Genomic DNA, 26,634 nt, shown 5'->3' on the forward strand with positions numbered 1-26,634 from the left:
GAAACTTGGAAGGAGGAATTGAAATGCATTTGAGAATGCAAAAGCAAGGATAAGGACACAATCATTGAAGGTAAAATAGTTATGAGAACAGCATATCCTATCCCAGAGTAGTTTAGACAGGAAGATTAAAAAGTCAAAAAAAAAAGAGAAGGAGGAGGAGAAAGAGAAGGAGAAGGAGGAGGGGAAGAGACAGGGGTGAGGGGAGGGAAAGAAGAAGGGGAAGGAGATAAGGAGGAAGAGAGGGAGGGAGAGGAGGAGGAGGAGAAGGGAGGCTGCAGACGGTAGAATGAGCCACCACACCAACCCTCAATGACCCGCCTCCAGGCATTTTCGAAGGAAGAGAAAACACATCAAAAACTCCAGCATGATTAGATCATGACCTCCCCTGCCTCTCTCACTAGGAGCTGAATGCCATCCCTGAGGGTTCACCACATGTAGGGATATTCTCTACTACATGGCAAAGGGGATGCTTCCTAAATCAAGAAAGTCTCGGGCACCACCCTGGCCACTGGACCTGAGGCCCCAAAGCCTAACGTGGAGGTCCCAGCTCTGCCCTCAGGTTCCTGTTACCACATCTCTAAGAGGGGGATCTTGAGAGGGGGCCTGTGGAAAGTGGGACACGCGGCATCCAGCTGTGGCATGAAGGTAGGCGCCAGCCCCCAGCAAAGGCAGTGCTTCTGCAGGAGGGGGCTGCCCGGGCCTCGCTGCGGGAGAGGATGGGCTTCCTGAGCTTTGAACAAGATGGAAAGGAGACACAAGAGGTAAGCCCAATGGGGAAGAATTGGCCAAACATCTTCTGTCATAGTCATCGAAAGTGTAAAAAGGAAGAAGAGGGAAAGGGGACACATTTCCCAGGCAGGGAGAATGAAAGAGAGCACCATGTCTGAGGACAGGGAGGAGGAAGGTGGGGCTGTCGAGTGAAGGTGTGAATCAGGGTAGAGGGCACCATGGGGGAAGGGCAAGTCAAAGAGCCAAGGTCAAATTCACAGACACAGAAAGCAGAACACAGGTTCCCTGGGCTTGCAGGGGGTCAGGGAAAGGAGGAATTACTGTTTGATCAGTGCACAATTTTAGTTTGGGAAGATGAAAAAAGTTCTGGAATTGGATGGTAGTGATGGCTGCACAAAGAGATGAACGTACTCAATGCTAAGGAAATGAACACTTGATGGTTAAAACGGTAAATTTTATGTGATGGATATTTTATTTTACCATAATTTTTTTTTTAAAGAAGCAGCCCAAGATTGCTTCATAAGACTTTCCAGACAGAGGCAGAAAACAGCACGAGACAGTCTTTGTGCCGCGGTTCTGGTGGAGGTGAGGGGCCACGGGGGTGGCCTGTGCTGGGGTAAGTCTTCGAAGCGCCGGTGGCCCCCCGACCCCCCTCCGAGTCTGCGCTGTGCATCAGGCCCTCTTCAGCTTCCCGGCCCCACACAGCCACCTGGCCGCCAGCCGCAGCAGCTTCCCACAGAGCCACGCGGTGCCCAGGGTGAGCACCAGCAGGAACAAGAGGACGTCCAGCAGGTACTGCTCGTACCACGGCTGCTGGAAGGCGTGGGGTTTGAGGTGCGCCGCGCCCCCTGTCTGGAGGATGTGGTCGATCCAGCCCACCAGCCGCTGGGCGGGGGTCAGGGGGTGGGAGCGCCTGATGATGCTGGCGGCCACCGCTGCCGATTTGTACCTGTCGGCAGAGACAGAGGTGGGCGTTACTGATGTGGTCTCAGAAGTTTAGAAGACATTCCATTTCAAAGAAAAGTTGTTGGCCTGGCCTTGACACTGTCTACCTGGCTCCCTTTGAAAAGTTCAAACTGATACTTACATGCAAAGATCCATGCTTAGCGCTAAAAGTGCTAAAGTATAAAAAAAGCAACCAAGTCTATAAGGACTAGTCTATGACAAGGAGGCTTATGCTATGCAACAAGAGAGTTGTACATGATGTAAAGATGACAGACAGATAGATAGATACACAACCTATTTTGCTACTTTATGCCGGTGTCTGCACTAGGTGCCAAATGTGGCTCTAGGGACTACGGACAGAGTAATGCCTTTACTTTCCAGTCCCATCAGAGCATCACGTTGATCTGCCCTGGCGTCAGGGGTTGTGGCTGCATATCCACACAGGGTCCCGCGCTTAGATCCTGTGCTTTATTTAGTTCTCTGCTCTCGCCATCTTGAAACCCTTAAACTTAATAACAAGGGGCCCCACGTGTCCATTGCACATCCGACCCGACAAACCACGCAGCTGGTCCTGACACAGAGTGTCTGGGGACCAGCCCAGCCCATGCGGCCCTTCACAGAGCCCAGTGGATCATGGCCCCTTGGGCCTAGGTCCTTGAAAATCCAATGAAAGTAACAAACTCATTCATCAGAAACGACACATTTTTAACATGTAAGATACCAAATCTATATACAATGTCTGAGTTTGTCAGACTCCTGGAGCTTAACAACTTTTCTAGGTCTAAGAACCACACGCTATGTGGTTGTCTCTCTGTCATCCAACAGGAACTACATCCAGGTCTCCTACATGCACGGTAATGTGTTAAGTGTTGAGATTTGTTTTAGGATCGTACCCTTGAAACTCTAAGTTATTCAGTCCTGCTTAGTTATAATAAAGAAATTTTTATTTGCCTCTTTGCGTGACATGGTTGTGCTGGATCGGAATTGACAGAGGGAGTCCATGGGCCCTTTTTATTGACTCATGTAACAGCAATTCACTCGGATTTCCTCTGTGGCAGCCCTTGTGCAGGGCCCTGGGAGCAAAGTGGGAAAACGAGCCGCCCACTGCTGTTTTCAGGGAACTGAATCTCTGCTTTCCAGTGTCGGGGAACAGATGGTAAATTAAAAGGGGTAAAGCAATAGAGTGATGTCAGACCCTGAGCAGTGTAAAGCGGGAGTAATGAACTAAGGTTGGGGGGACGGGAGAGGAGACTGGTGGGGACTGTCAGGCCGACGAACTCTGAGGGGCGCGTCAGAGACGAGGCCTGCGTGTCAGGGAGGGGGCAACCCTGAGAAGAGAAGGGAGAGTGTCAGACAAAGGGCCTGAGGTGTGGAACAGGTGGCTTCTTGGGGGACAGAAAGGACACCTCCTGCCTCAGTCAGAGAATTCTACAATAAGCCCCGCAAAATAAAGGCCTTGCAAGGAGACCCTGTGTAAGCAGTTCAGGCTCCTCACAACCCATCAGGGAGAAAACGGTCCTCAGCATCCAACATTAATGGCCTAGCCTTGCTCTCAGAGGACACAGGCCAGCTGTTAGCATCACACACATATTGTTCCGTGTCCTGTAAGGTTCAGCTTTTATATAAAAGACCCTCACAGTGTCCATTTTTGATGTCTTCATTCAGCCTATAAGGCCACAAGCCCCAACGGCTACATACCTCTTGTCTTCAATGACTTCCTTCATCTTCAGAGCCAATGTCTCAGCCTTGATCTGCTGGAACCGGAGAGAGACGCCCAACTTTTTGGCTACTACTCGGACCATGTTCCCCGGCTGGTCTCCTGAGATGGGAACCCCCACCATGGGCACGCCATACTGGATGGCCTCCATTATGCTGTTCAACCCTCCATGGGTGACAAAAAGACGGATACGAGGGTGAGCTGTTGCATGTGAGAAAGAGAAGAACATTTAAGGATGACAAGGTTCAAAACACCAGGGAAGGCAGCAAAAGCAAAAGAATATATCCACAGATCTCAAGATGTACTGGGGACATTGTAAAGATGCCTTGGCTTGAGACACATTCAAGGTACATGTTCCAACATACAACATTCCAGGTCTTGCCTTTTAAGCAGGGGTGCCCGACCCTTTGGCATCTCTGGGCCACACGGGAAGAAGAGTTGTCTTGGGTCACACATTAAATACACAAACACTAATTAAAATTGATTAGGAAAAAAAAGGGTTTTAAGCAGATTTATAATTTATAGCCATCCTGGGCTGCATGTGGCCCATGGCCCATGGGCCACAGGTTGAACATGCTGTTGTGTGAAAGGAGTCTATCATAGAGACCCCTTTCCTAAACCAGAACACAGCCAAGGAATTCTCTAGAGAATAGTGCAAAACAAAGCCTGTATCTCCATCCATGTGTCCATCCATCCATCCATATCTACCCACCCGATGTTTGTCTTTGGTTCTCATGTCTGTTCTCTCTCTCTCTCCCCCACCCCGCCCCCCAGGAATCTTTTCTTAATTGCCAAGTTTCCTAATTTCCCTCCTTCTCTGAATTCCTGACACACTCACTGACATCACAACTCCTGTGGCCCCCGTAAAACGTGCACTATATGTGTTGTCCCCTCAAATATATGAGAAGCCCCTTGAAAGCAGAAACTGAGCCCTATAGCTCAGTATTTCCAGTTTCAGCCTTTCCATCCCACCCTCCTTTCAGAACTGACTAAAATGACAGTTGATAATGAAGAGTTTGTCTCAGTCTGTGCCGCTCAGCTGGGATGTGCACCAGAATCTCTTGTCTCTTCTGTGAAATGAGAGTCACTGTGCCCCGACCCAGACTTAAAGAAATGCATTTGCAGAAGTGGCCCCAGGAATATGTTTTTTAAGTTGCACAGATTATTTTGAGTCATATGTTGGTTATCGGTCTTTGATTCACTCAGCAGCTATAGCTGTGAGGAGTCTCTAAGCAGCACTGAGTACAAAGAAAATCTTTTGTGGGGAAGGGCATGAGGGAACTCTCTGGTACTAGAGATTCAATGGGTCCAATAACTGGCTACGAGGTTGCTCAGATTGTCAGTCAGATATTTTGGCACAACATAGAGACACTATTGGCATCAATGTTGTGAAGGTATGAGTTGCTCAAGTCTTAGTATCTTAGGAGGATGTATCTGTGTGTGGAGGAGTAGACTGTGTGTGTGTGTGTGTGTGTGTGTGTGTGTGTGTGTACGTGAGATCTCATGGATGTATAGGTGCTCATGAAGCCACTAAATATGAGGGGGGAATTTATTTATAAAAAATTGTGTATTTATTCTTGCATGTTTGAACTTCAGTCACCTTCTAAATACCGTCCATTTGATGCCGTGCACCTATTGAGACATTTTTTTTCCACTGCTCAAAACAGTTTTTGAACTCATCAACTTCGATACCTTTAGTGCTTCTGCCATTTTTTGTTTCACCTCTTCCACACTGGCAAAACATTTCCCTCTGAGGACTTTTTTCATTGGGGCAAACAAAAGCAAAAAAATAAGTAAATAAAAATAAAAAAGTTGCTCAGGGAAAGATCAGGTGAATAAGAAGGGTGGGACACAGGGTCATGTCATTTTGGTTAAAAAAAACTGCTGAGCATTCAGTGCAGTGTAGGCAGGTGTGCTGGTAAGTCACCCATCATGAGACGAGCAGACCCGTTGAAAGAGTCTTCAAAAAAATTTCACTGATGCCAAACGCAGCCTCTCACAGCAATGCCAGCTGGCACGCTGATGCAGACGGGCTCCTAGGACACTCAGGTAGCAGGGGAAGCCTGCACTGCAAGGGACCCGCCCTCCGGAAGATGATTCCAGGTTCGTAGGGTCCCCCGTCGTGTAGTGGCAACATGCACCCTGCTATGTGTTCTCAGAGTCACGGGTTGCTTTGGACTCTGGGTGACCTTGATCAAGACCAAATGCAGTAGGTCAAGGTGACTTTGATGGCTATCAATGTCAGGCCTGGGATAAAAAAGAATGAAGGGGAGATGACTGTTTGGCCATCTCGTCTCATTGGAAGTATAGCGTAATTCCCCAAGAACTCCAGCTGGCTCCTGCCAAGTTTCTACGATCTGGACACTTACCTCTGGCAAACAGCAGCTCCTTCTGGTTCAGATGGGGTTACCCGGGTAGCATTCAGAGTTCAGATAGGCCCTAAGCACACATAAATGAGAAGGGAGAAGCACACCTGGGTAGCCCTTACCCAGGAGGTCATTCTGAGGAAGCCAGTCCACGATTTTCACATTTGCTGCCAATGTGACATCTTTGGGCCACTGAGAAGGACTACACTTCCATATCACCCCCTGAGGCAGTTGACCAAAGGCACTGTTCATCTCCTTAAGAATCTCCTGGGTCTGCGTAATGCTCAAAATGGAGCCCAAAGCCACAAGGACAAAACCAGAGTCTCCAAACTGGTCAATGAATGTCTCAAATTCCTAGAGAGAGGTAAGAGGGGAAAGGAGGTGAACAAAATCTGTCCACAAAAGCGTAAGCCCCCATGAAATTAAAGTCAGGCTATTTATTAACAGGCCCTCTGTCATTCCTGGAGCTCACTGTCCTGAAGCTGTATCATAGCCCTGGGGATAGTTTGCACGGTCTGTATTGGGCTCATATTTATTCTGTTGGTGGCAGCATCTTTTTTCTTTGAAAACCTGATGCTAGCATCAGAGCCCAAGACCCTCTGCTCAGTTTCAGCCCATTGCTACATGGTTACTTGGGAGTTTTCCAAAGCCAGGCGAGGGGCGGTCATGTTGGGAACGTAACTCGTGGGGACTGTTGGTTCAGCAGAGGTAGGCAGACCATCAGGAGACTGGAGGAGAGAGGCGGGGAGAAGGTGGCTGGCGTCCAAAGCAGGACAGGGGAGAATAGACGCAGGACAGGGGAGGCTCTTCACCAGCGGTGCTTAGTGCGCCATGATATTCTCAGTCACTGCTCTTTGTGACTCACTTTGTCCCTCAGTAGTTCATCCATGTGACTACACAATATATCCGCATGAGAAGATTTTTAGAAAGCAACAGCCCCAGCCTTGGGCACCTTATTCTTTCGAGTCCCCCATGCAGTTCCTAAGGAAGGGTGTGACCTAATACCGTAATCTCGGCTTAAACAAAGTTTTGCCTTATTTCTTTAGACCCTGACTCTCTCTACATCTGTGATGGTCCCCCAGATCCCAGACCTTCATCCTATTAAATCGATGCCCTCCAGCATAACACGGCCTGATTTACCATCTCAAAGGACCACTTGACAAAAACCTTGTTGTCTTTTATAACTATGAAAGCAACATAATGTAAAAATTGGAAAAGAGAAGGGACACATTTTTTAGTTAAAGCCTGCCACCTCACAGCCATTACTACCCTTACTCCCACCACGCTCCTGCCTAACAGTTCCCTGCCCCTTGCCGTGGCCAGAGCCTGGGCCACCCTCCCATCGTCCTGCCGTCTGGCCCGACTACAACTGTGTAGTTGAGTCTTCTGCTCTCTGGCCCAGCCAGGGACCCTGGACTGTGGGCATCTAACTTCTGCCTCGACACTGAGGGCCTCTCCTTCTCCCCAGCTGGAATGCCTTCCCTCCTAGCTCCATGCCTAGAAAATCCTACCACCAGCTCAGAGCCCATCCAGCCCGTGGGTCATTCTCCAATGCTTCCTGGTCACTTGATGCAAGGTCAGTAGAGGAGGATGGACGCTTCAGTGCCAGGAATGAATGGGGACTGGGGAAGTTGCTTACAGCACCTGAGCCTCTGTCTCCTCATAAAATGGAGATCCTCATACTGCCTCCAGGTGGAAAGATATTATATCAGATAAATTCCATTAAACAGCAACCCTGTGCTAAGAGGCAAAGGGCAGGGCACTTATCTCAGCTCCCCTTCATTTTGAAAACTTCTGCGGCAGGGATTCTGAGTCCAGGATATGCATTCAAACTGACTGAGCTGCTTTACAACTTCCAAAGTCCGGGCTTGACCCAGGTCCATCCAATCAGGAGGCTGGGTGGGGTTAGGAACCAGGGCTCTAGGGCTGGTGCTGCCAGAGATAACGCCTGCAGCTCTTGTCGGCCCCCAGGATCCGCCTCAGTTACACTGTGGTGCTCACAGCACTGTGTGTTTCATTGTGAGCTCATCTCTCAATAATTCTTGCATGTGACAGATGCTTACAACATACTTCCTGCTCGTAGAAAATGCACGTGAAAATGCCAGCCTATTAAGAGATTTACCCCAACAGGCAGGGCTATAGTGAAGCTAGAGAAGACCCTAAGCAAACCGTTTAAGGAGGCCCTCAATGTAAAGGGTGTGCCAGCCCTAACAGTGTACCTGCATGACCCTATATGTGAGTACTTCCTTAAAAAGTGTGCCTTAGGCACCTCACTAGTTGCATCCTACCAGTCCCAGGACCTGCCTGGTGGGGCAACCACCAAACCTCCCCTGCAGACCTCTGCATGCAACCCATGGAGAGCTATGCTTTCACTTACTTGTGGTACTGGTTTAACAGGTTTGGTCATTAAGCCTCCAACATACACAGTGTTGGGAAGCAGAGGCTGAGCAAAATCAAAGGCAAAGTCAGAGTTAACAAAAAATAACTCTGCTCTCTTCAACACATGAGACAAAACTGGCCTGGAGCCTTCTGGAAAATGCTCTTTGATGGTATTGTCAAACGTAGATTGCATCAGCCATTGACTCCAGAAGAAACTAAAGCTCATCAGAAAATTCTCTACTCTGCCCCAGAAATCCATGTGGTCTGTTAGCGAGGCCTGGAATGCCGGCACGTAAGACAGAGGGTTTGGTAGCCCAATGTCTGCGGTACCGAACGTGGTGGGCACAATAGACACAAATGGCTTCCCAAGCTTCTCAGCAATCAGCAAAGCACAGTAGTCAAAACTGTCCAACGTCATCAGGTCGAAGTTCCCATTCTTTAGGATATCCAGGATATCGCTTCTGAGAAAATGAGTACACTGACGCCCCAGCAGTTGCATCATTTCTATTATGTGTTCAAATCTGTACAAGAAGGCAAATAAATGACCAGCGTTTGTTGTTGGTGTTAATTTCACAATGCCTAAAAGAATGCTGGGCTCTAAAGAAAACATCCTAGGTCACCAAGGGCTCCCCTAGCAGCCGCCATCCTATTCCATCTACCCCCAACACCCTCTTCTCTGTCCCTCTGAACCCTAACCCTAACCCTCCCCTCGCCTTTCCCATTCAATCCAAATCGCAGGCACTCCCTGCCCCAGTTCATTAGAAAATGTGTCTTTGGGCAGTCAGTTCTTGAAACTCCTGTGCACAGCCGAGTTACGTTAACTGAAAATAAATCATCCTGTTGGGATGCTTGCTCTGGGTGTTTTCTCAGGCCGTAGCAGACGCCGCAGACTTCTTTCTTCTTGGTATACTCAGTGATGTTCCCCTTAACCTTCGTTTGCATACTAACTTATTGTGTGTGATTTCGTTGTTTACTCAGCCAAACTGTCCCAGTGATTTAATGACATAGTCCCCTAAATACTGACGATATAGGCTAATTTTGAAAATCACTGTGTATTCTGTATATGACAGATCACCTCGCCTAAGGGACTCTTTGGTCATATTAGGACACACACTCTCAGCTAAAAATGGGAATTGCACCTTCCTGTGCCCATGGGTTAAGCACTTTCAAAAGCCTAATTTTGAAACACTTCATTCCACTTCAATACTCGCAGCGGCATCCTGAGAAGATAGAGGCAAAGCTTTACTGATACATAACTAAGACTTCACCTGAGGGGTTATCCCAGGGACCTTTCTCCTTGCAATGCTTTCCGATCATTTCCTTGTAGAATATGACCCTGTTTCCTGTTTGTACCACATACAGGAAAATAGATGAGAATTAACCATCTACGTTCTAAGCTCCAGAGGTAACAGGTGCAATGGCTCAAGACGTCAGGGGTCTGTGGCTGCATGGAGAATCAAGAAAATCAACCCCCGTGCACACCTGCAATTGTTCACCACTGCACCATGGTGCCCGGACAGAGGAGGCCCAGGGGCTGAGAACTCATGAGCAATGTGCAGCTGTCAGCATGATCATTAGCATCAACTGCAAGTCACACGATGAAAGTGATTCACTAAAATTATCCCAATTTTTAAGATTTCCCATAACAAAAAGAGGGGTTGCCAAAGATTTTGGATAATTTCAGTGATGCTATAAAAATTCCTAGAATACAGTTCATAAGTCATATTTAAAATATAAAACATGTTCAAGAATGTGTGGTTACTTATATTCCTGTCCTTAAAAATATTAAATTGAGGGAGAAGAGACAAAGCATGTCCTCAAAATACAAAACAACTAAAATATATAACTAACCAGCAAGGCCAGATAGATTAAATGCCAAGTGAATAGGTTAGATCACACCTATACAGGAGGGACTGGGGTCCTTCAGTTTGAATAGGAAAAAAAAAAGATTTTATAAAAAAATATTAAATGAAATGAAAAGTCTGATTTGAGCAGATGGTGACCAGTAAGTAGAATTTCCAAAGGAAAAAGAGAGAGAGAAAGAGGGAGGGAGGGAGGAATAGAGAAAGAAAGGGAGGGAGAAAGAAAGAAAATAAGAGGCTACTGTAGTTAACCAAGGGAGACATGGATTTCTGTCTTTCCACTTCTATGTCTAAGATTAAGGAGTTATGTGTTCCTTTCCATTCCAGATGAAGCACAAGGAATTGGCTTCATGTCTTATTTGCATGAGGTTGACTGCTATTTAAAAGGACTTGACATGGCCCAATGTTCAACTACTAGAAAATCAATATTCATAAGTCTTCCCTTCATGAATAAATATATATGTTAAAAGAAAGAATAAAAAGTATGTGGCAAACGTTAGCTCTGAGCTTCCTACCAACAATAAGAGGTTGAGGTGCCTATGTTTCTGTGTTGGGAGATCGCAAGCAGGTCCCAGAAGGAACAATCCAGACTTTCTACAGAAATACACTTACGTTTATGGTGGAAGAGGAACAATACATAGTACATGAAAGTCTCCGGTGAGTAGACAGGATAATTTGGTGTGAAATACTTGTTTACCCAATCAACTATCATCTATCCCATCCATCCATTTATCCATATTTTTTTATAAACTTTATCTAAGCATCCATGCATCTATCCATTAATTTGTATCACTAGCAGTATTTCTTTGATTCAGATAATAAAAGAAATTACCTGTCAGCCATAGCGTCTTTCAGGAATGAATCAAAATACTTCTCAAATTCTTTGTTAAACTCTTCAGGTCGCAGCCAAGTGATAACTTTGTATGTTTTTTCCACATCTTTAAAATCTAGAAAAACAACATTTAATAATGTTAAATACGTCACATAATAAGATTAACATTAGCATGATGATATCAACATCTGTTCCAATAAATTTACATTTACTTGAATATTTGCCTTTTGAACTATTATTGTTTGGTTTGCTTTCTCATTCATTCAATCTTATAAACTGAAAACATTTATTGAGAACCTTACAACACTTCAGAAGTGGTTTTTTATTTCAAGTAATGAAAGCTTCTATTAAAAGATTTTATTGGAGGTATAGTTATTTGTCTCATTTTGAGGGAAGAAAAGAAAATTAACTGAGTTTAAGATAATTAGTCTAGGCTGCAAACACGGAAAGTGGAAGAGTTTATTTAAATACAGCTCTCTTTCATTCGAGTCCCTGCTCTTTCTGTTGTAGACAAATTTATTTTCACTATTATATTCATACAGCCAAATCGTATTTTGTTTCAGTAAAAAGTACTAAATGGCTTCGTTAAAATCTTTCCTCTGTACCTCTACTTACCAACTTGGCTTCTCCCCGCCGGCCCCCAGTACTCACGTGTAATATAATGTGAGTTTATTTTTGACATCGAGTGCTGACAAATCTCAGGCCCTATCTCGCCCTCCCTCTTCTGGACGCCATCTGGGAAAACTGGTAAGAAAGTCTGAGTGTTCTATTCCTTGTCCCTTGTGGGAGTTTCAAACCATGCAAGTCAGAGCAATGAGGGGGAACCCTCACCCCATCCCAACCCACTACCCACAGTGAAAACTCAAGCCAGTCTTTCCTCCTTGCTCTGGTAAGCCATTTCTCAGTTTTGCTTGGGAGACAGTGCTGCTCCGCCAAAAAATCCTCATTATTTGAGTAGATCATTTCATACTCCCAGTGCCTGTGTTCCTTCCTCAGTCATGGCATCCAACCAAATTGTGTGTAGGGACGGAGAATGGATTAATGCATGCTCCATTCTTTGAACTGTCTACTTCAAAGTGTCCAAAGTGTCCAGTATCCAAGTGCCCACTGGAAAATACTTTGAAACTGAAGATTTGGATAATATGATCTGCTCCGTACCCATGTTAACAGGCTTGCTTCCCTAGTTGGCCTTCACCTTGGAATGGACCTTTAACCGGCTCCTCATGTGGTACTTCAACAACCCTACCGTTGGCCTCAATCTTTGTCGGCAAGACCTTAACCACATCCAACTTCCCCAGGAGCAGGGGTATGGCATCCCCTGGAGCACACCCTCCTCCAAGGAGCTTGTTTGGACACACTGATTCAATGCAGAGAAACATTCGCCAAGGAGCCCATGCAAAAGGATATGCCACTGCCCCCGCACAGAGCTCAAGGCCAAGTAGCTCAGTTAAATTCCTGGAAATTGTTTGGCTAGTTTAAGTCCTCTATATCCCTGATACTTTCAAGAATCAAGGCTGGGCATCCGGTCCAAGATGATGGCGTGAGAAGACCCTGAATCACCTTCTCTCATGAACACAGAGTCTACACCTACAGACAGAGCACTTCCCTCGGAAGAAGGACAGAGGGTTGACTTAACAGCCCCTGCACTACAAATGAAAGACCATACAGAAATGGGTTGGAGAGACCGAGAGGTGACACTGTGGGAACCACATCCCCAGCACACTGACCTGCCGCAGGGAGAGGTCCTTCAGGGGCCTGCACAGAGACTTGCTCACCCTGGGATACGGCAAGAAAGAAGTAGTATAAAAGGCGCCTCGATTTCATGGGAAGAAAATCCATTTGATAACCCCAGAGCACCAGTCAAATGGGACGGCAATGGCGGGAACAATGTCAGAGGCGCCCGTTCACATGGATAGTAGCTCAATTCGGGAGCTCTTGCCAGCTGGCCAAGGCCATTTCAGTGTATCCCAGACCCCAAGACCATGGCAGCCTGCCAAGGTGGCCCTGGTCTAGCTTAACCCCAGGTCTTTCGGCAGCCTGAGCTGGCTCCCATTACAACACAACTAAGTTGCCCTCGTAAAGCTTTCCCCCAGGATTTCCCACAATCTGCACCTGCTTCGCCTCCAACAACCCGGCCAAGGCAGGCTTCATGAAACTCGCCCCCAGGTCTCCCTGCAGCCCAGGCCTATGCCAGCTGCAGCTCCCCTCCAGCTAGACTGCCGAAGACACCCAGCACACGCAGCCCGCAAAGAAGAAGCTCCTACGCAAGCCCTCTCTTTCAGGCCTGGGAGAGATTGTTCACAAAAACAAACACAGAGACAGCCAAAATGAGGAGACAAAGAAGTATGTCCCAAACAAAAGAATAGGACAATATCCCAGAGGAAAAACGAAAAGAAACTGACACAAGCAGTGTACCAGATAAAGAGTTCAAAACAGTGGTAATAAAGATGTTCTGCGCGCGCGGGAGAATAGATGACCTCAGTGAGAACTTCAGCATACAGAGAGAGAGAACATAACACAGAATCTCTCCATCAACTCACAGTTTTAAAATCTCATCGAAATAGCATCAGCTCAAAAGTCCCCCATTACACTGTCTTTATAACTTAATCAAGTATGAGTGAGAGTCTGAGTGTGATCTATTCAGGCGCAAAATTTCTCCACCTGAGGGTCTGTTAATTCAGAAACAAGTTATCTGCTCCCAAGAAACAATACTGGGACAGGTATAAGATACCAGTTACTGACATTACTATTACAAATGGAATAAATGGAAGGAAAAAAATGAGTCACCAGTCCTCAGAAATTTTGACATGCAAGTGGGTAAATAATATTAGGTTTTAAGGACTAGAAATAATCCTGTCTGATTTTACCTGCAGCTGTGTGAGCTTAAAGCTCTACCCTGTGGACTCACTGCTTCACCCTTAGAGTACTTTGTTCTTCATGAAAGAAATCAGGAGTTCACAGTGGAAGAGCTTATCAACCTGTTTCTTACTTTTGGAAAGTTGGATGGCCTTCTTTCCTGCTATCCCCTCTCTGTCCATTCCTGTCTAAACTGGTGGTATTTTTGCTGATAAAATTCTCAAGCACCTTGTAGATCTCCTGGGTGTGTCATAGAATTCGCTCCACTGGACAAGAGGTTGCTCCACAGATCTTTAAAATTAAAGCTGACACAGAGCTGCCTAGAGACTCTTAAAGAGAGACTGGAGGCAGAGGCGTTGGGGAGAGAACTAAGGGAGTAGCCGTGGGGGTGCGGGGGATCCTGGTGCTGACTCCTTCCGGATTCCACGGACTCTATCTTGTTCAGGCAGACCACTCCCTTGAGTGACAACAGCCTGTAAGGACATGATAGTTCCACCCTCAGGAGGCACTGCCCACCTTGTGGTACCTATACCTGACAGCTGAAGGCAGAGTGACTAGATTAACAACTGCAGGAAACAGACACAGAAAGTGGATCCCTGAAAGGCTCAAACAAATGGCCTAAGGTCAGACAGGGTCAACAGCTGACATTATCAGAGGCAGACCCAGAAAGAAAATAAATAAATAAATAAATAAATAAATAAATAAATAAATAAATAAAAAGACCCACCTACTACCATGGAAGTTTAATCCACAAAGTCAGGAAATCAAGACTGATCAATTGAAGCAGAAGGAAAAATAAAAGACTCTCACAAATAATGGGAAGGACAAGAAATACCCCCCAAATGAGGGGAAAGGAGGAATCCCCACAGAGAGAGCTAAATGAAATAGAGGCAAGTGAACTACCAGATATTGAATTCAAAACAATGGCTCTAAGGAAGCTCAGTGAGCTCAAAGAGAACTATGAGAAACTACAGGGAAACTATCAGGAACTTACTGCAAACTATACCAACCTGGAAAAGGACATAGAAACTATCAAGAAGACACAAGAGGAAATGAAGAATACCATTTCTGAATTGAAGAACACAGTGGAAGGAATCAAAAGCAGGCTAGATGAAGCAAAGGATCGAATCAGCAAGCTGTAAGACAAGGTAGATAAAACCTCCCAGAAAGAGCAAGAAATGGAAAAAAGACTCAAAAAGAATGAAGAGGCATTCAGGGAATTGCAGGACAACCTGAAACACAATAATATCCACATAATAGAGATACCAGAAGGAGAAGAGGAGCAAGGGATAGAGAACCTGTTTCAAAAAGTAATGATGGAAAATTTTCCCTATTTGAGGAGAGAAAAGGTCTCAGGGTCCAGGAAGAACAGAGGGCGTCATTCAAGAGGAACCCAGTGAGGCCCACTCCAAGACACATCATCATTAAAATGGCAAATATCAAAGACAAACAGAGAATCCTAAAGGCAGCGAGGGAGAAACTGGTAATAACATACAGGGGAGCCCTGATACAGCTAACAGCTGACTTCTCAACAGAAACACTGCAAGCCAGAAGGAAATGGCAAGAGATATTCCAAGTAATGAAAAGCAAAGACCTACAACCAAGAATGATGTACCCAGCAAGGCTCTCAAGTAAAATAGAAGGTGAAATAAGGAGTTTCCCAGACAAAAGAAGACTAAAAGAATACGTCTCCACCAAACCAGCACTACAAAGATATGCTAAAGGGACTGGTTTAAGAAGATGAAGAAAAAGAGTGAGAAAGAGAAAAACACAGGTACAAAGGGAAAAAATGAATAAGTTTCTATCAATAATAACTCTCAATGTAAATGGACTACATGCCCCAATCAAAAGACACAGGATAGCTGAATGGATAAGAAAACATGACCCACACATATGCTGCCTACAAGAGACCCACATCAGAACATAGGACATACACAGATTGAAAGTAAAGGGTGGAAAAAAAAATATTCCAAGCAAATGGGCAAGAAAAAAAAGCAGGGGTAGCAATATTTATATCAGACAAAATAGATTTCAAAACAAAGGCCATAAAAAGAGACCCAGAGGGACACTTTATAATACTTAAAGGAAGAATCCATCAAGAAAACATAAACATTGTAAACTTATATGCACCCAACATAGGAGCACCCAAATATGTAAGGAGAATCTTGGAGGACTTCAAAAAAGATACAGACAGCAACGCACTGATAGTAGGGGATTTTAACACCCCACTGTCAAAAATGGACAGATCTTCCAAACAAAACATCAACAAGGATATTGTAGAGCAGAATGACACATTAAATCAAATGGATTTAACTGACATACATAGAACCTTTCATCCCAAAGAAGCAAAATACACATTCTTTTCAAATGTGCATGGAACTTTTTCAAAGATAGACCACATGATAGGACACAAAGCAAGCCTCAAAAAACTCAGGAAAATTGAAATAATAACAATCATTTTCTCAGACCACAAGGGCTTGAAACTGGAAATCAACCTCAAGGAGAAACCTCAAAAACTTGCAAACTCATGGAGACTGAACAACACACTATTAAACAATAAATGGATCAATAATGAGATAAGAGAAGAAATCAAAAAGTTTCTGGAAAAAAATTAAAATGAACATACAACAGTCCAAAACCTATGGGACACAGCAAAGGCAGTCCTGAGAGGGAAGTTCATAGCAATACAGGCCTACCTATAAAAGATAGAAACATTTCAAATAAATGACCTAACCCTACAACTTCAAGAACTGAGAAACAACAACAAATAAATCCCAGAGCAAGTAGAAAGAAGGAAATAATCAAGATCAAAGCAGAACTGAATGACATAGAGACAAAAAGAACAAGTCAAAGGATCAACTGGTTCTTTGAAAAGATAAATAAAATTGACAAGACTTTAAGCAAACTCATCAAGAAAAAAAGGGAGAGGACCCAAATAAATAATATCAGAAATGAAAGAGGAGAAATAACAACTGATACCACAGAAGTACAAAGGATTGTTAGAAACTACTATGAAAAATTATATACCAAGAAAGTTGAAAACTTCAATGAAATGGACAAATTTCTAGAAAAGTATAATCTTCCAGAACTGAAAGAAGAAGAAGCAGAAAGTCTGAACAGACTGATAACAGCTGTGGGAATTGAAGCAGTAATCAAGAAACTCCCGGCACACAAAAGCACCTATGAAAAAACATTTAAAGAAGAGCTAACCCCTGTCTTTCTCAAGCTATTCCAAAAAATCCAAGATGAGAGAAGACTCCCAGACTCTTTTTATGAGGCCAGCATCACCCTAATCCCAAAACCAGATAAAGACGCCACAAAGAAAGAAAACTACAGGCCAGTATCACTGATGAACACAGACGCTAAAATCCTCAACAAAATATTGGCAAACCGCATCCAGCAATACATTAAAAAGATCATCCACCGTGATCAAGTGGAATTCATCCCAGAGATGCAAGGATGGTTCAATATATGCAAATCAATAAATGTAATATATCACATAAACAAAAGGAAAGACAAAAACCACATGATCATCTCAATAGATGCAGAAAAAGCATTCAATAAGGTACAGCACCCATTTATGATCAAAACACTCAGAAAAATGGGAATAAATGGGGCATACCTCAATGTAATAAAGGCCATATATGAAAAACCTACAGCCAACATCATACTCAATGGGCAAAAACTAAAAGCTTTCCCACTAAGAATAGAAACAAGACAAGGATGTCCGCTTTCACCACTTCTAGTCAACATAGTATTGGAAGTCCTAGCCACAGTAGTCAGATAAGAAAAAGAAATAAAAGGCATCCAAATAGGAAAGGAGGAAGTAAAACTATCATTGTTTGCAGATGACATGATAGTGTACATAGAAAACCCTGTAGACTCCACCAAAAATCTACTCAACCAATTAAGTGAATTCGGCAAAACAACAGGATACAAAGTCAATATTCATAAATCAAAGGCATTTTTGTACACCAGCAATGAAATAGAAGAAGAAGAAATTAAGAAAAAAATACCATTTGCTATAGCAACAAGAAAAATAAAGTACCTAGGAATAACTTTAACCAAAGAGGTAAAACATTTGTATGCAGAAAACTATACAACATTTAAGAAAGAAATTAAGGAAGACACAAATAAATAGAAGCATATACCATGTTCATGGATTGGAAGAATTAATATCACCAAAATGTCCATACTACCCAAAGCAGTTTATAGATTCAACACAATCCCGATTAAAATACCAATGATGTATTTCACAGAAATAGAACAGACATTTCAAAAATTTATATGGAACCATAAACGACCTCGAATAGCTGCAGCAATTTTGAGAAAGGAAAACAAAGTAGGAGGGATCACAATACCGGACATCAAACTATACTGCAAAGCCACTATAATAAAAACAATCTAGAACTGGCACAAGAACAGACCCATAGACCAGTGGAACAGAATAGAAAGCCCAGAAATAAGCCCATGTCTATATGGTCAATTAATATCTGACAAACGGGGCATAAACATAAAGTGGAGTAAAAATAGCCTCTTCAACAAATGGTGTTGGGAGAGCTGGAGAGCTACATGCAAAAAGTTGAAATTTGATCATCAGCTGACACCATACACAAAAATAAACTCAAGATGGATAAAAGACTTAAATATAAGTCGCAACACCATAAAAGTCCTAGAGGAGAACATGGGCAGGAAACTCTCAGATATCCCACGCAGCAATATTTTCACCGACATGTCCCATAAAGCAAGGGACAAAAAGGAAAGAATAAACAAGTGGGACTTCATCAAAACAAGAAGCTTCTGCATGGCTAAAGAAAACATCAAGAAAATGAAAAGGGAGCCAACCGTATGGGAAATATATTTGCCAGTGATACCTCAGATAGAGGTTTGATCTCCAAAATTTATAAAGAACTCACACAACTGCACCCCAAGAAGACAAACAATCCAATTAAAAAATGGGCAAAGGACCTAGGCAGACACTTTTGCAAGGAAGACATACGGACAGCCCAGAGACATTTGAAAGGATGCTCAGCATCACTAGCCACCAGAGAAATGCAAATCAAAACCACCATGAGGTACCACCTCACACCGGTCAGAATGGCCATCATAAACAGATCAACAAACAACAGGTGCTGGTGAGGCTGTGGAGAAAAGGGGACCCTAGTACCCTGTTGGTGGGAATGCAGACTGGTGCAGCCATTGTGGAAAACAGTGTGGAATTTCCTCAAAAAGCTAAAAATGAAACTGCCTTTTGATCCAGTGATTCCCCTGCTGGGACTATTCCCTAAGAACCCCAAAACACCAATTCAAAGGAACCTAAGGACCCCAGTGTTCATAGCAGCACAATTTAGAATAGCCAAGTGTTGGAAGCAACCTAAATGCCCATCAGTAGATGATTGGATCAAAAAACTATGGCACATTTACACAATGGAATACTACACAGGAGTAAGAAAAAAAAAAAAAAGAATTACTACACTTCGCAACAACATGAATGGAACTAGAGAGCATTATGCTAAGCGAAATAAGCCAGGGGGTGAGAGACAAATACCATATGATCTCACCTCTAAGTGGAACCTGACCAACAAAACAAAGATGCAAGGAAAATATGATCAACAATATTGAAAGAAAAAAGAAACCAACAGAGTCAAGAGGGAAGGAGGGAGGGGTGGGCGGGGGAAAGGAAGGGAAGGGTCAAGTCAAGGAACATATAGCAAGGACTCATGGTCAAAACCAAAGTGAGGAAGGATTGAGGGAGGGAGGTGGGAGAGGGGGACAGGGAGAAAAAAAGAAGAAAATTCCCAAATGTCCATCAACAAATGAATGGATAAATAAAATGTGGTAAATACATACAATGGAATATTATTCAGCCTTTAAAAGGGAGAAAAGTCTGATATATGCTATAACTTGGAGGAGACTTGAAGACATTATGCTAAGTAAAACAAGACAAACAGAAAAGGAGAAATACAGGGTTGAGCAAAAGTAGGTTTAATGTGTGAATACGTAAAACACAGGGCTTATTACTGTATCATCATTTATTAATTATTGTATTATTTTCCGCATGAACAACTGTAACTCTACCCTGTATTATATAAATTCACTTATGTGCGCTATCTAGAATAGTCAAATTATAAGAGAAGTAAAATAGGGTACCGGTTGGCAGGGGAGGAGGACAACGGGTAACGGGCGGTTTCTAGTTAATGTGCACAGAGTTCCGGTTTGTGATCATGAGAAAGCTCTGCCGATGGGTGGTGGCGATGGTTGCACAACACCTGGAGTGACCTTCAGGGTCATTAAGTTGTACACAGACGTGGTTAAGATTTTCAATTTTACGTTATGGATATCTACCACAATAAAACATTTAGAAGTTTTCACAGAAAAAAATATTGTTTTAAAACAATCTGAACAGTAACAAAACCTGAAGTCACTGAAGTTTTATCATTTGTGAGAGTTTTATTCCCCAAAGATGCTGTTTAACACTAGATTTTCTTAAAAAAAAAAAAAAAAAAAAAAAGGCCTGGCCAATATTTCAGATTAAGCAATCTAGAGCTTAAAGTCCTAACTGTACTCAGCATAATTATTAACTTGCCATGAGACCTTGGGTAAATCATTTAATTTCTCTGGACTGCTGTTTCTTCTCTGTCAACAGAGAAGAATTGATAAGATTTATAAGCTTATCGTAGTTAAAAATTCTTTGGATTCAATGACTCAATTAAGAATTTCCAACATCACTATTCATGAACTTATGAGCACTCACTGAATTTTCAAGACAGCAAGATCACCTCAATGTTAGATTCCTATCATAGCTGCATAGATAAGAGATTCCCTGAGAAAGCTTTCTCAAAAGACAAATGATGTTTACCTCTTAAAAATCTATATGGCTGAACACTGCTGTTCAACATATTTTCAAGTCATATTATAAAGAAACATTTACCAGAAGACTCTGTAATAATGTAGAAAGTTGCTTGGAATGGAGTAGCTATTCAGGTGAGGGAGAAAAATATGAGACTATGGCGTGTGGAATCCTAGTCAACAAACTCAAGAAGTTTTCTAACCACTTACACGAACACACACACAACTTTTCATTCTTACAATCCAATTAGATTTTTCAAACTATTTGAAAAGCCCATCTATGAAAAAGTCATTATTTTCCTCTGCCTGCAGTAGAAGATATCAAGAATTAATGGGAAATCATACCTGATATGGTTGAATTTTTTCCCGGGTGAAGTAAAGTGACATTATGCCCATGATCTTGAAGAATCTGAGACATCCGCTCCATCAGTAGATGATGGCTTCCCCCTAGGAACGATGAACAACTTCATTTTTGTCATGATGAGAATAGAAGTTCTGAGGTTGATAGGATGATAAATCCAGAAGAGGAGGGGTTGGGAAACAGAAAGATGACATTGAGCAAAGGAGATGAACTTCACCTGTCAATTTCTCCATCTCCATCTGACTAAGCCCCTAGCCCGGGCAACCCAGAGCCACCGGCCCGTATCCTTCACCTATGGCAAACTTCCAGCAAATATTCCCTCTTGGGACTGACTCACGGTCTTCATGTCAGTGTGATGGGTTTCTGAGGGTTTAGGCCTTAAGGAGTTTCTAATCCTAACATACATGCTGCATTTTAGCCAGGGTTTTATGGAGATACCATGCCCTAAAGAAATAACTGCGCTGGTAGCAGTTCTGGCCCAGTGCTATGCACGTGAGTGTGAATGCTTCCTAACTAACAATCGATGGAGAGCTAGTTCTGAAATCCTTCTCTTTGGAAGTATGTTTGCATAGGAGCCAGAACTATTGGAGCTTGAATGTCTAAGCAACAGCCATTGGAGCAGAAGGATGTGGAGTCACCCCTTAGAGCCAAACCCCATGAGACTGCAGGGTTTGGCAGGCTGTTTCTCGGCCGGAGAGTGGAGTTCGCAGAACTGAGTTACAGCACTCAGGGTAACTGTGGGTTCATAGGGCGGGCCTGCAGGACTCCACACCTATGAGCGAGAGAGGCTGGGATGCCATCCATCCTCGGACAACCCTGGGATCCTAAGGAAAGGGAAGACTGACCCTCAAGGGAGGTATAAGTGCCATCACATCAATGCCTCCTCCTAGAACCAGTTCCAACATAGGGCCTGTGCTTGAAGCTAAGCGTTCCAGCAGCAGAGAAAGATCAGGAGGGAAGGTGATGGCAAACGCCAAGAGTTTAGAGATGAGCATTAGAGGGGTAGAGTGTTAGAGAAATAATGTAACTATTTCTAAGGGATTTTTTTTTAATACCCAAACTTGTATAGTCTGAAGTAACAGGGGATTATACAAAGTACAAATCTCCAACACCTTGTGCCCACATTTAATCCATGCAAAACCTGAGAACCAGAAAGTAGGTGGTTAGCACACACGTGTCCCACCTTAGAGCGTCTCAGTGAGCCCCAGTGCATCCTGGGATGAAGACAAGGCTTCCAGCTCCTCACAAACCTCACCAGCTCTCTCTAGAATTTGAGGCAGGAGAACATGTACTTTCAAGAAGTGGGAAGCTCGTTTGCTTCATTTTCAGATGGAATGGAGTTACGTGGCTTCTTACACAGTGGTTTTCAGAGCTCCACACAGAAGAGGGCGTGAGAGCGGAAGGTTGGAGAGGGGAGTCCTGGGGTATGAAAGTCTGAGCAACTCAGGTGTGTGCCAGTTGGGACCTGGCGTGCTCCTGACACAGGCCCCTCTCTCCCCAGGCCCTTAGTTTCCTGCTCTGGGAAAACACAGTGGGGACTGAATTAGGTGGCTGACGGTTCCTTTCAGCTCCAAGGTCCCCTAATTCTTGGCCATCTAAAGGATGGGTTACCTAAGAGAGCCCGCCCACTGTCTATCAAAATAAAGCCTTGGGGGAGCCCCAGTCTAGGATGACCCCTTTATCCTGATATATGTTTCCCTTTTAATTTCTATTCACTTTGGTGCAAAAGGAAACAAAACTGAGACCACAAAATGCAGAATTAACAGTCTGAGGCGTCCTCGGGACCATTCCAGCAGCAGGGCTGATGGGAAGGGGGCATGGGAGCGACCTGCAGGTCCAAAGGGCACCCCTCAGGCCGGGTGAAGTCTCCGGAGTTCCCCTGGTTAAAATCACTACCCTCTCTCCCAGACCCCCACGGACCCACAAATGCTGGCCAGGCCCCACTGGTCGCTGCTGCCCTGCCCTCCGCCCGCCCCCGGGGTTCAGATGAGCCTCTGAATGTCCAGCCTGCTCTTTAGAGTCTGCGGCCCAGCGGGCCCCGCACTGGGCTGGATCTAAACACCTGTCCGCAGGCCCGCATCACCCCGGCGAGCGTTCTGAGCAGGAGGAGAGTGAGAAGGGTACTTCTCTTTTCTCCACAACTGTCTTGTCCTCTGGAGGTGAAGGGTCAGAGGCACCTCTCCGCCCCCACAAAGGCACCCACCGCTTCATCCTCCAGCCAAGGACACGACCTGCCCCTCCTGGAAAACCACATGGAATGACCGTCTATCTAGTCAGGGTAAACACCGTTTGCCAGAGCCCTGGCGTGGTTCCCCAGGACACGCCTCATCTCAGATTTCTTTGGCCAAACACTCACCCAGAAAGGCCACATTTAGGATTTTGGCAGCCTCTGAGAGCAGGAGCCCGGGCAGAAGGAAGCCAGCTAGAAGCAGCGGCAGCAGCCCTGCCATGCTTGCTCCTCAGCAGCAGCGGCTCCGGGCCTGTGCTGTGCGCCCTCACCCGCGCGGTGCGCAAAGGGGCCTGTGCGCCTGGAACAGAGGCGCGCGGGCAGGGAAGGAAAGGCGCCTGTGGGAGCTTGAGAAGAACTTGGAGGAGGATTCTGCCTGTCTTTCCTTCCGCGCGCTCCCTTTGGTCCACTGTCCCTCCTCCCTTGGTGCACACCCCTTTGGGTGTTCTGCCCTTACCCTCCCTAATCGGGAACAGCTATCGGGAGGGAGGGTTAGGGAGTTGACCCTTAACCACTCTGTGTCACGTAATAACCACACTCTCCCTACAGAAACCCTCTGAACCAGGAAAAGGAGGGACTTCACAGTGACTGAGCCTCACCTTCATTCGAGGGACACTTCCCTGAATTTAAGGTACTCCACCTCCTGCTAACTACTCCCTTCAACGCCTGCGGCCCTGTCCAGCCCCGAGTGCCACAGGCACCTGCATAACGTGTCTGCCAGTGTCCCAAGCTTAAGGGACACTGCTCTCTGAAATAGTGTGTATTCCTGGGAGTAGGGCATTTCTATTCTCTGGAAGTAAATCCCCAAAGAAAGCCCACCTACTTTTCCTGGATTGCATCTCTGAAGGCCTCTCTGATAGATGTCATTGATTCATGGAGAGGAGCTTCTGTCCTAAGTCTCCAAGTTCAGGCCTTCACCTGCAGGACTGACCCGCTAAAGCAGAGGCCATAGTTCTGAATGAGCATCAGTCACAACACAGGACTGGGGAGTCTTTCCAGAGTCCCCTCAAACACCAACGGGAACTCTTGTAATTCGGCCCCTCGGAATGTCAGCCCTGGCAACAACAGGCCATGCACGCCAGGGTTCACCTTTGCATTTTCTGTCCTCAGAACAAGACTGGCTTTTAGGGCAACTCTGAGACAGGTAGAGCAACGGCTTGAACGTAAGCCTTGAAACCAGGAAACTCCCGGGAGGAAATGCACGCAGTGAGCTCTTTGACCTCAGTCTTGGTAATATTTCTTTTTTTAATTTGACGTCAAAAACAAAGGCAGCAAAAGTTAAAATAAAAAAGTGAGACTACATGAAACTAAAAAGCTTCGACACAGCAGAAGAAACCATCAAGACAATGAAAAGGCAGCTTATTAAGTAAGAGAACATAGTTATAAATCATATATCTGATAAAGTGTGATTATTAAAAATATGTTAATATAAAGAGTCACACGACTCAATATAAAGAATTTGATGAATAGACATTTTTCCAAAGAAAACATACAGATAGGAATCATGTACATGAATTATTGCTTAACATCACTAATTTCAGAGAAATGCCAATCTAAATCACAATGGCTATTAGCAAAAAACAAAACAAAACAAAAAAAAAACAAGTGTTTGTGAGCATATGCCGAAAAGGAAACCCTTATGCACTGTTGAAAATAATGTAAATTGGTGAAGGCACCATGGAAAACAGTATGGACATGCCTCAAAAATTAAAAATATAAATAACATATGGCCCAGCAATTCCAATTCTAGGTGGAATTAAAACATTATTCTTGAAAAGATATGCACCCCCATCTTTACTGCAGCATTACTTAAACAGCCAGGATACAGAAGTGGCCTAAGTGTCCATCAACACATGAATGGATACAAAAGGATAGTTATAAAATAAATAAGTCATTGGGATATAATATACAGCATAACTACAGTCAATAATACTGAATCGCACATTTGAAAATTGCTAAAAGAGTAGGTCCTTACGTTCTCATCACAAAAATATTTGTAACTATGTATGGCAACAAATAGTAACTAACTGTGGCGATCATTTCATAATGCATACAAATATGAAACCATTTTGCTGTGTACCTGAAACTCATGTTACATTACAATTATACCTGAATAAAAAAATAGGTTGAGAAAGACTTTCAACAGATTCCATGCCTAGAGGATGAAGTGGGTCCTTGAATTCGGTTGATGCAAGTACTTCCATTTGTCTACAGGTGTGTTTTCAGCAGACAGTAAAGCATTACCTTATACGTGTTTGCATGTGCCTCGCAGAGCCACACCCCTTGGGGTGAGACAGGGAAGTGCGGCTTTAGCACACATCACATGACTCCAGTTCATGTATCATTCTTGTATCTGTTATAGCAAAAGATTTTTTAAAATCTAACTTCAAACTTATTCATTTATTTAACAATATATTGGTAGCTAATTATATTCCAGTTACTGTTCTGCTGGAGAGAAAGATGCAAAACACAATAATAAAGATGATATACAGGCTCCAGCACAAATAACACCCCTTTTTTATTACAAAATCTTTTATTATAAAAGCATAAGCATGTAATCCCGTAACATAAGAATATCGCACTCAAGCACACCATGTGACATTTTAGGTGAAATGTTCAAATTAAGACTATAAATTATTATACCCATACTATTACCCTACCAACCACATTCAGGCAGGCCTTACTTCTGCCAGACTCTGTATAAGAAAAGTCAATCAGGGAAGGAGATGTGAAGACCTGGGTATCAAGAGTATTAAAATTTAGATGGCTTGATTCAAACAAACTTTAAATATTTATGAATATCAGAAAACTAGAAACACGTATATGATTATATTATTCATCATGTAGTTACTACTGATTTAGAGAAGTGTTGTGGCTATTTAAAAAGAGATTCCTTGTCTCTTAAGATACATTTGGAATGATTTGCAGACGAAGTTTATGAGGTTTGCCTTGCAGGACCCCACATTTTCCTGGGTTGCTTTTTTCTCATCACTCAGTATCTAAGGAATGCCTCCCCTTCCCTTTTACCCTCGGTTCCCTCAAAGCGGAGACTTTCCAAGTCTCTTACCATGAGTCCCTCATGCTTTTGTGCTTCTTTCCTGTTGCCAAAGCTCCCATCTACCAGGACTCTTTTTCAGAATTTTCATACGTAATGTGGATCTTTCTCTTTCTGGGCATAGTTTTAGTTCAACCTTGAGCCTTCTGTGGCCCTTTTTTCTGTACTCTTGTTTTCTGGACTCACTAACACCCTACAAAGCTTTGTAGCAGGAGTTCAGTAAATAGCTCTGCTGAAATCTGATGTTTAGTTTGCTACTTAGAAGTTTTATTAGCTCTTTTGTTGTTCTGTGCACTGTCCTTGAAACCAACAGCCACAATCCCATTCCCTGCTCCCACCTGCTCAGGGATCAGGCCGGGCCCCGACTGGAGGTCACCTCCTCCATCTCCCTGCCTGCACCCCGCCTTGCTCTTAGAAAGTCACGCAGGTCATCTCTGCCCCAGGTCCTCTCTCTGG

General features: G+C 44.1%; 1 protein-coding gene across 3 annotated transcripts; it reads right to left on the reverse strand.

Moving 5' to 3' along the window:
- Positions 1-1,194: 1,194 nt before the first annotated feature.
- Positions 1,195-23,546, reverse strand: LOC129079048 (UDP-glucuronosyltransferase 3A1-like). 3 transcript variants are annotated; one of them, XM_054584015.1, is made up of 8 exons: positions 23,100-23,122; positions 22,080-22,160; positions 20,881-20,982; positions 10,831-10,945; positions 8,135-8,657; positions 5,880-6,111; positions 3,373-3,592; positions 1,195-1,678 (listed from the first exon to the last, which is right to left on the reverse strand). In XM_054584015.1, the coding sequence occupies exons 3-8, from the start codon at positions 20,960-20,962 to the stop codon at positions 1,402-1,404; spliced, it is 1,449 nt and encodes a 482-aa protein (XP_054439990.1). In that variant the 5' UTR covers positions 20,963-20,982; positions 22,080-22,160; positions 23,100-23,122; the 3' UTR covers positions 1,195-1,401. The 3 variants fall into 3 exon arrangements, with proteins under 3 accessions (XP_054439990.1, XP_054439988.1, XP_054439989.1); XM_054584013.1 differs by lacking the exons at positions 22,080-22,160; positions 23,100-23,122 and adding an exon at positions 23,253-23,546; XM_054584014.1 differs by lacking the exon at positions 23,100-23,122 and having other exon boundaries at positions 22,080-22,361.
- Positions 23,547-26,634: the final 3,088 nt, after the last annotated feature.

This window comes from Pteronotus mesoamericanus, unplaced genomic scaffold (assembly GCF_021234165.1).
Source record: "Pteronotus mesoamericanus isolate MK-2021 breed Mesoamerican mustached bat unplaced genomic scaffold, CSHL_Meso_final contig_75, whole genome shotgun sequence".
NCBI lineage: Eukaryota > Metazoa > Chordata > Mammalia > Chiroptera > Mormoopidae > Pteronotus > Pteronotus mesoamericanus.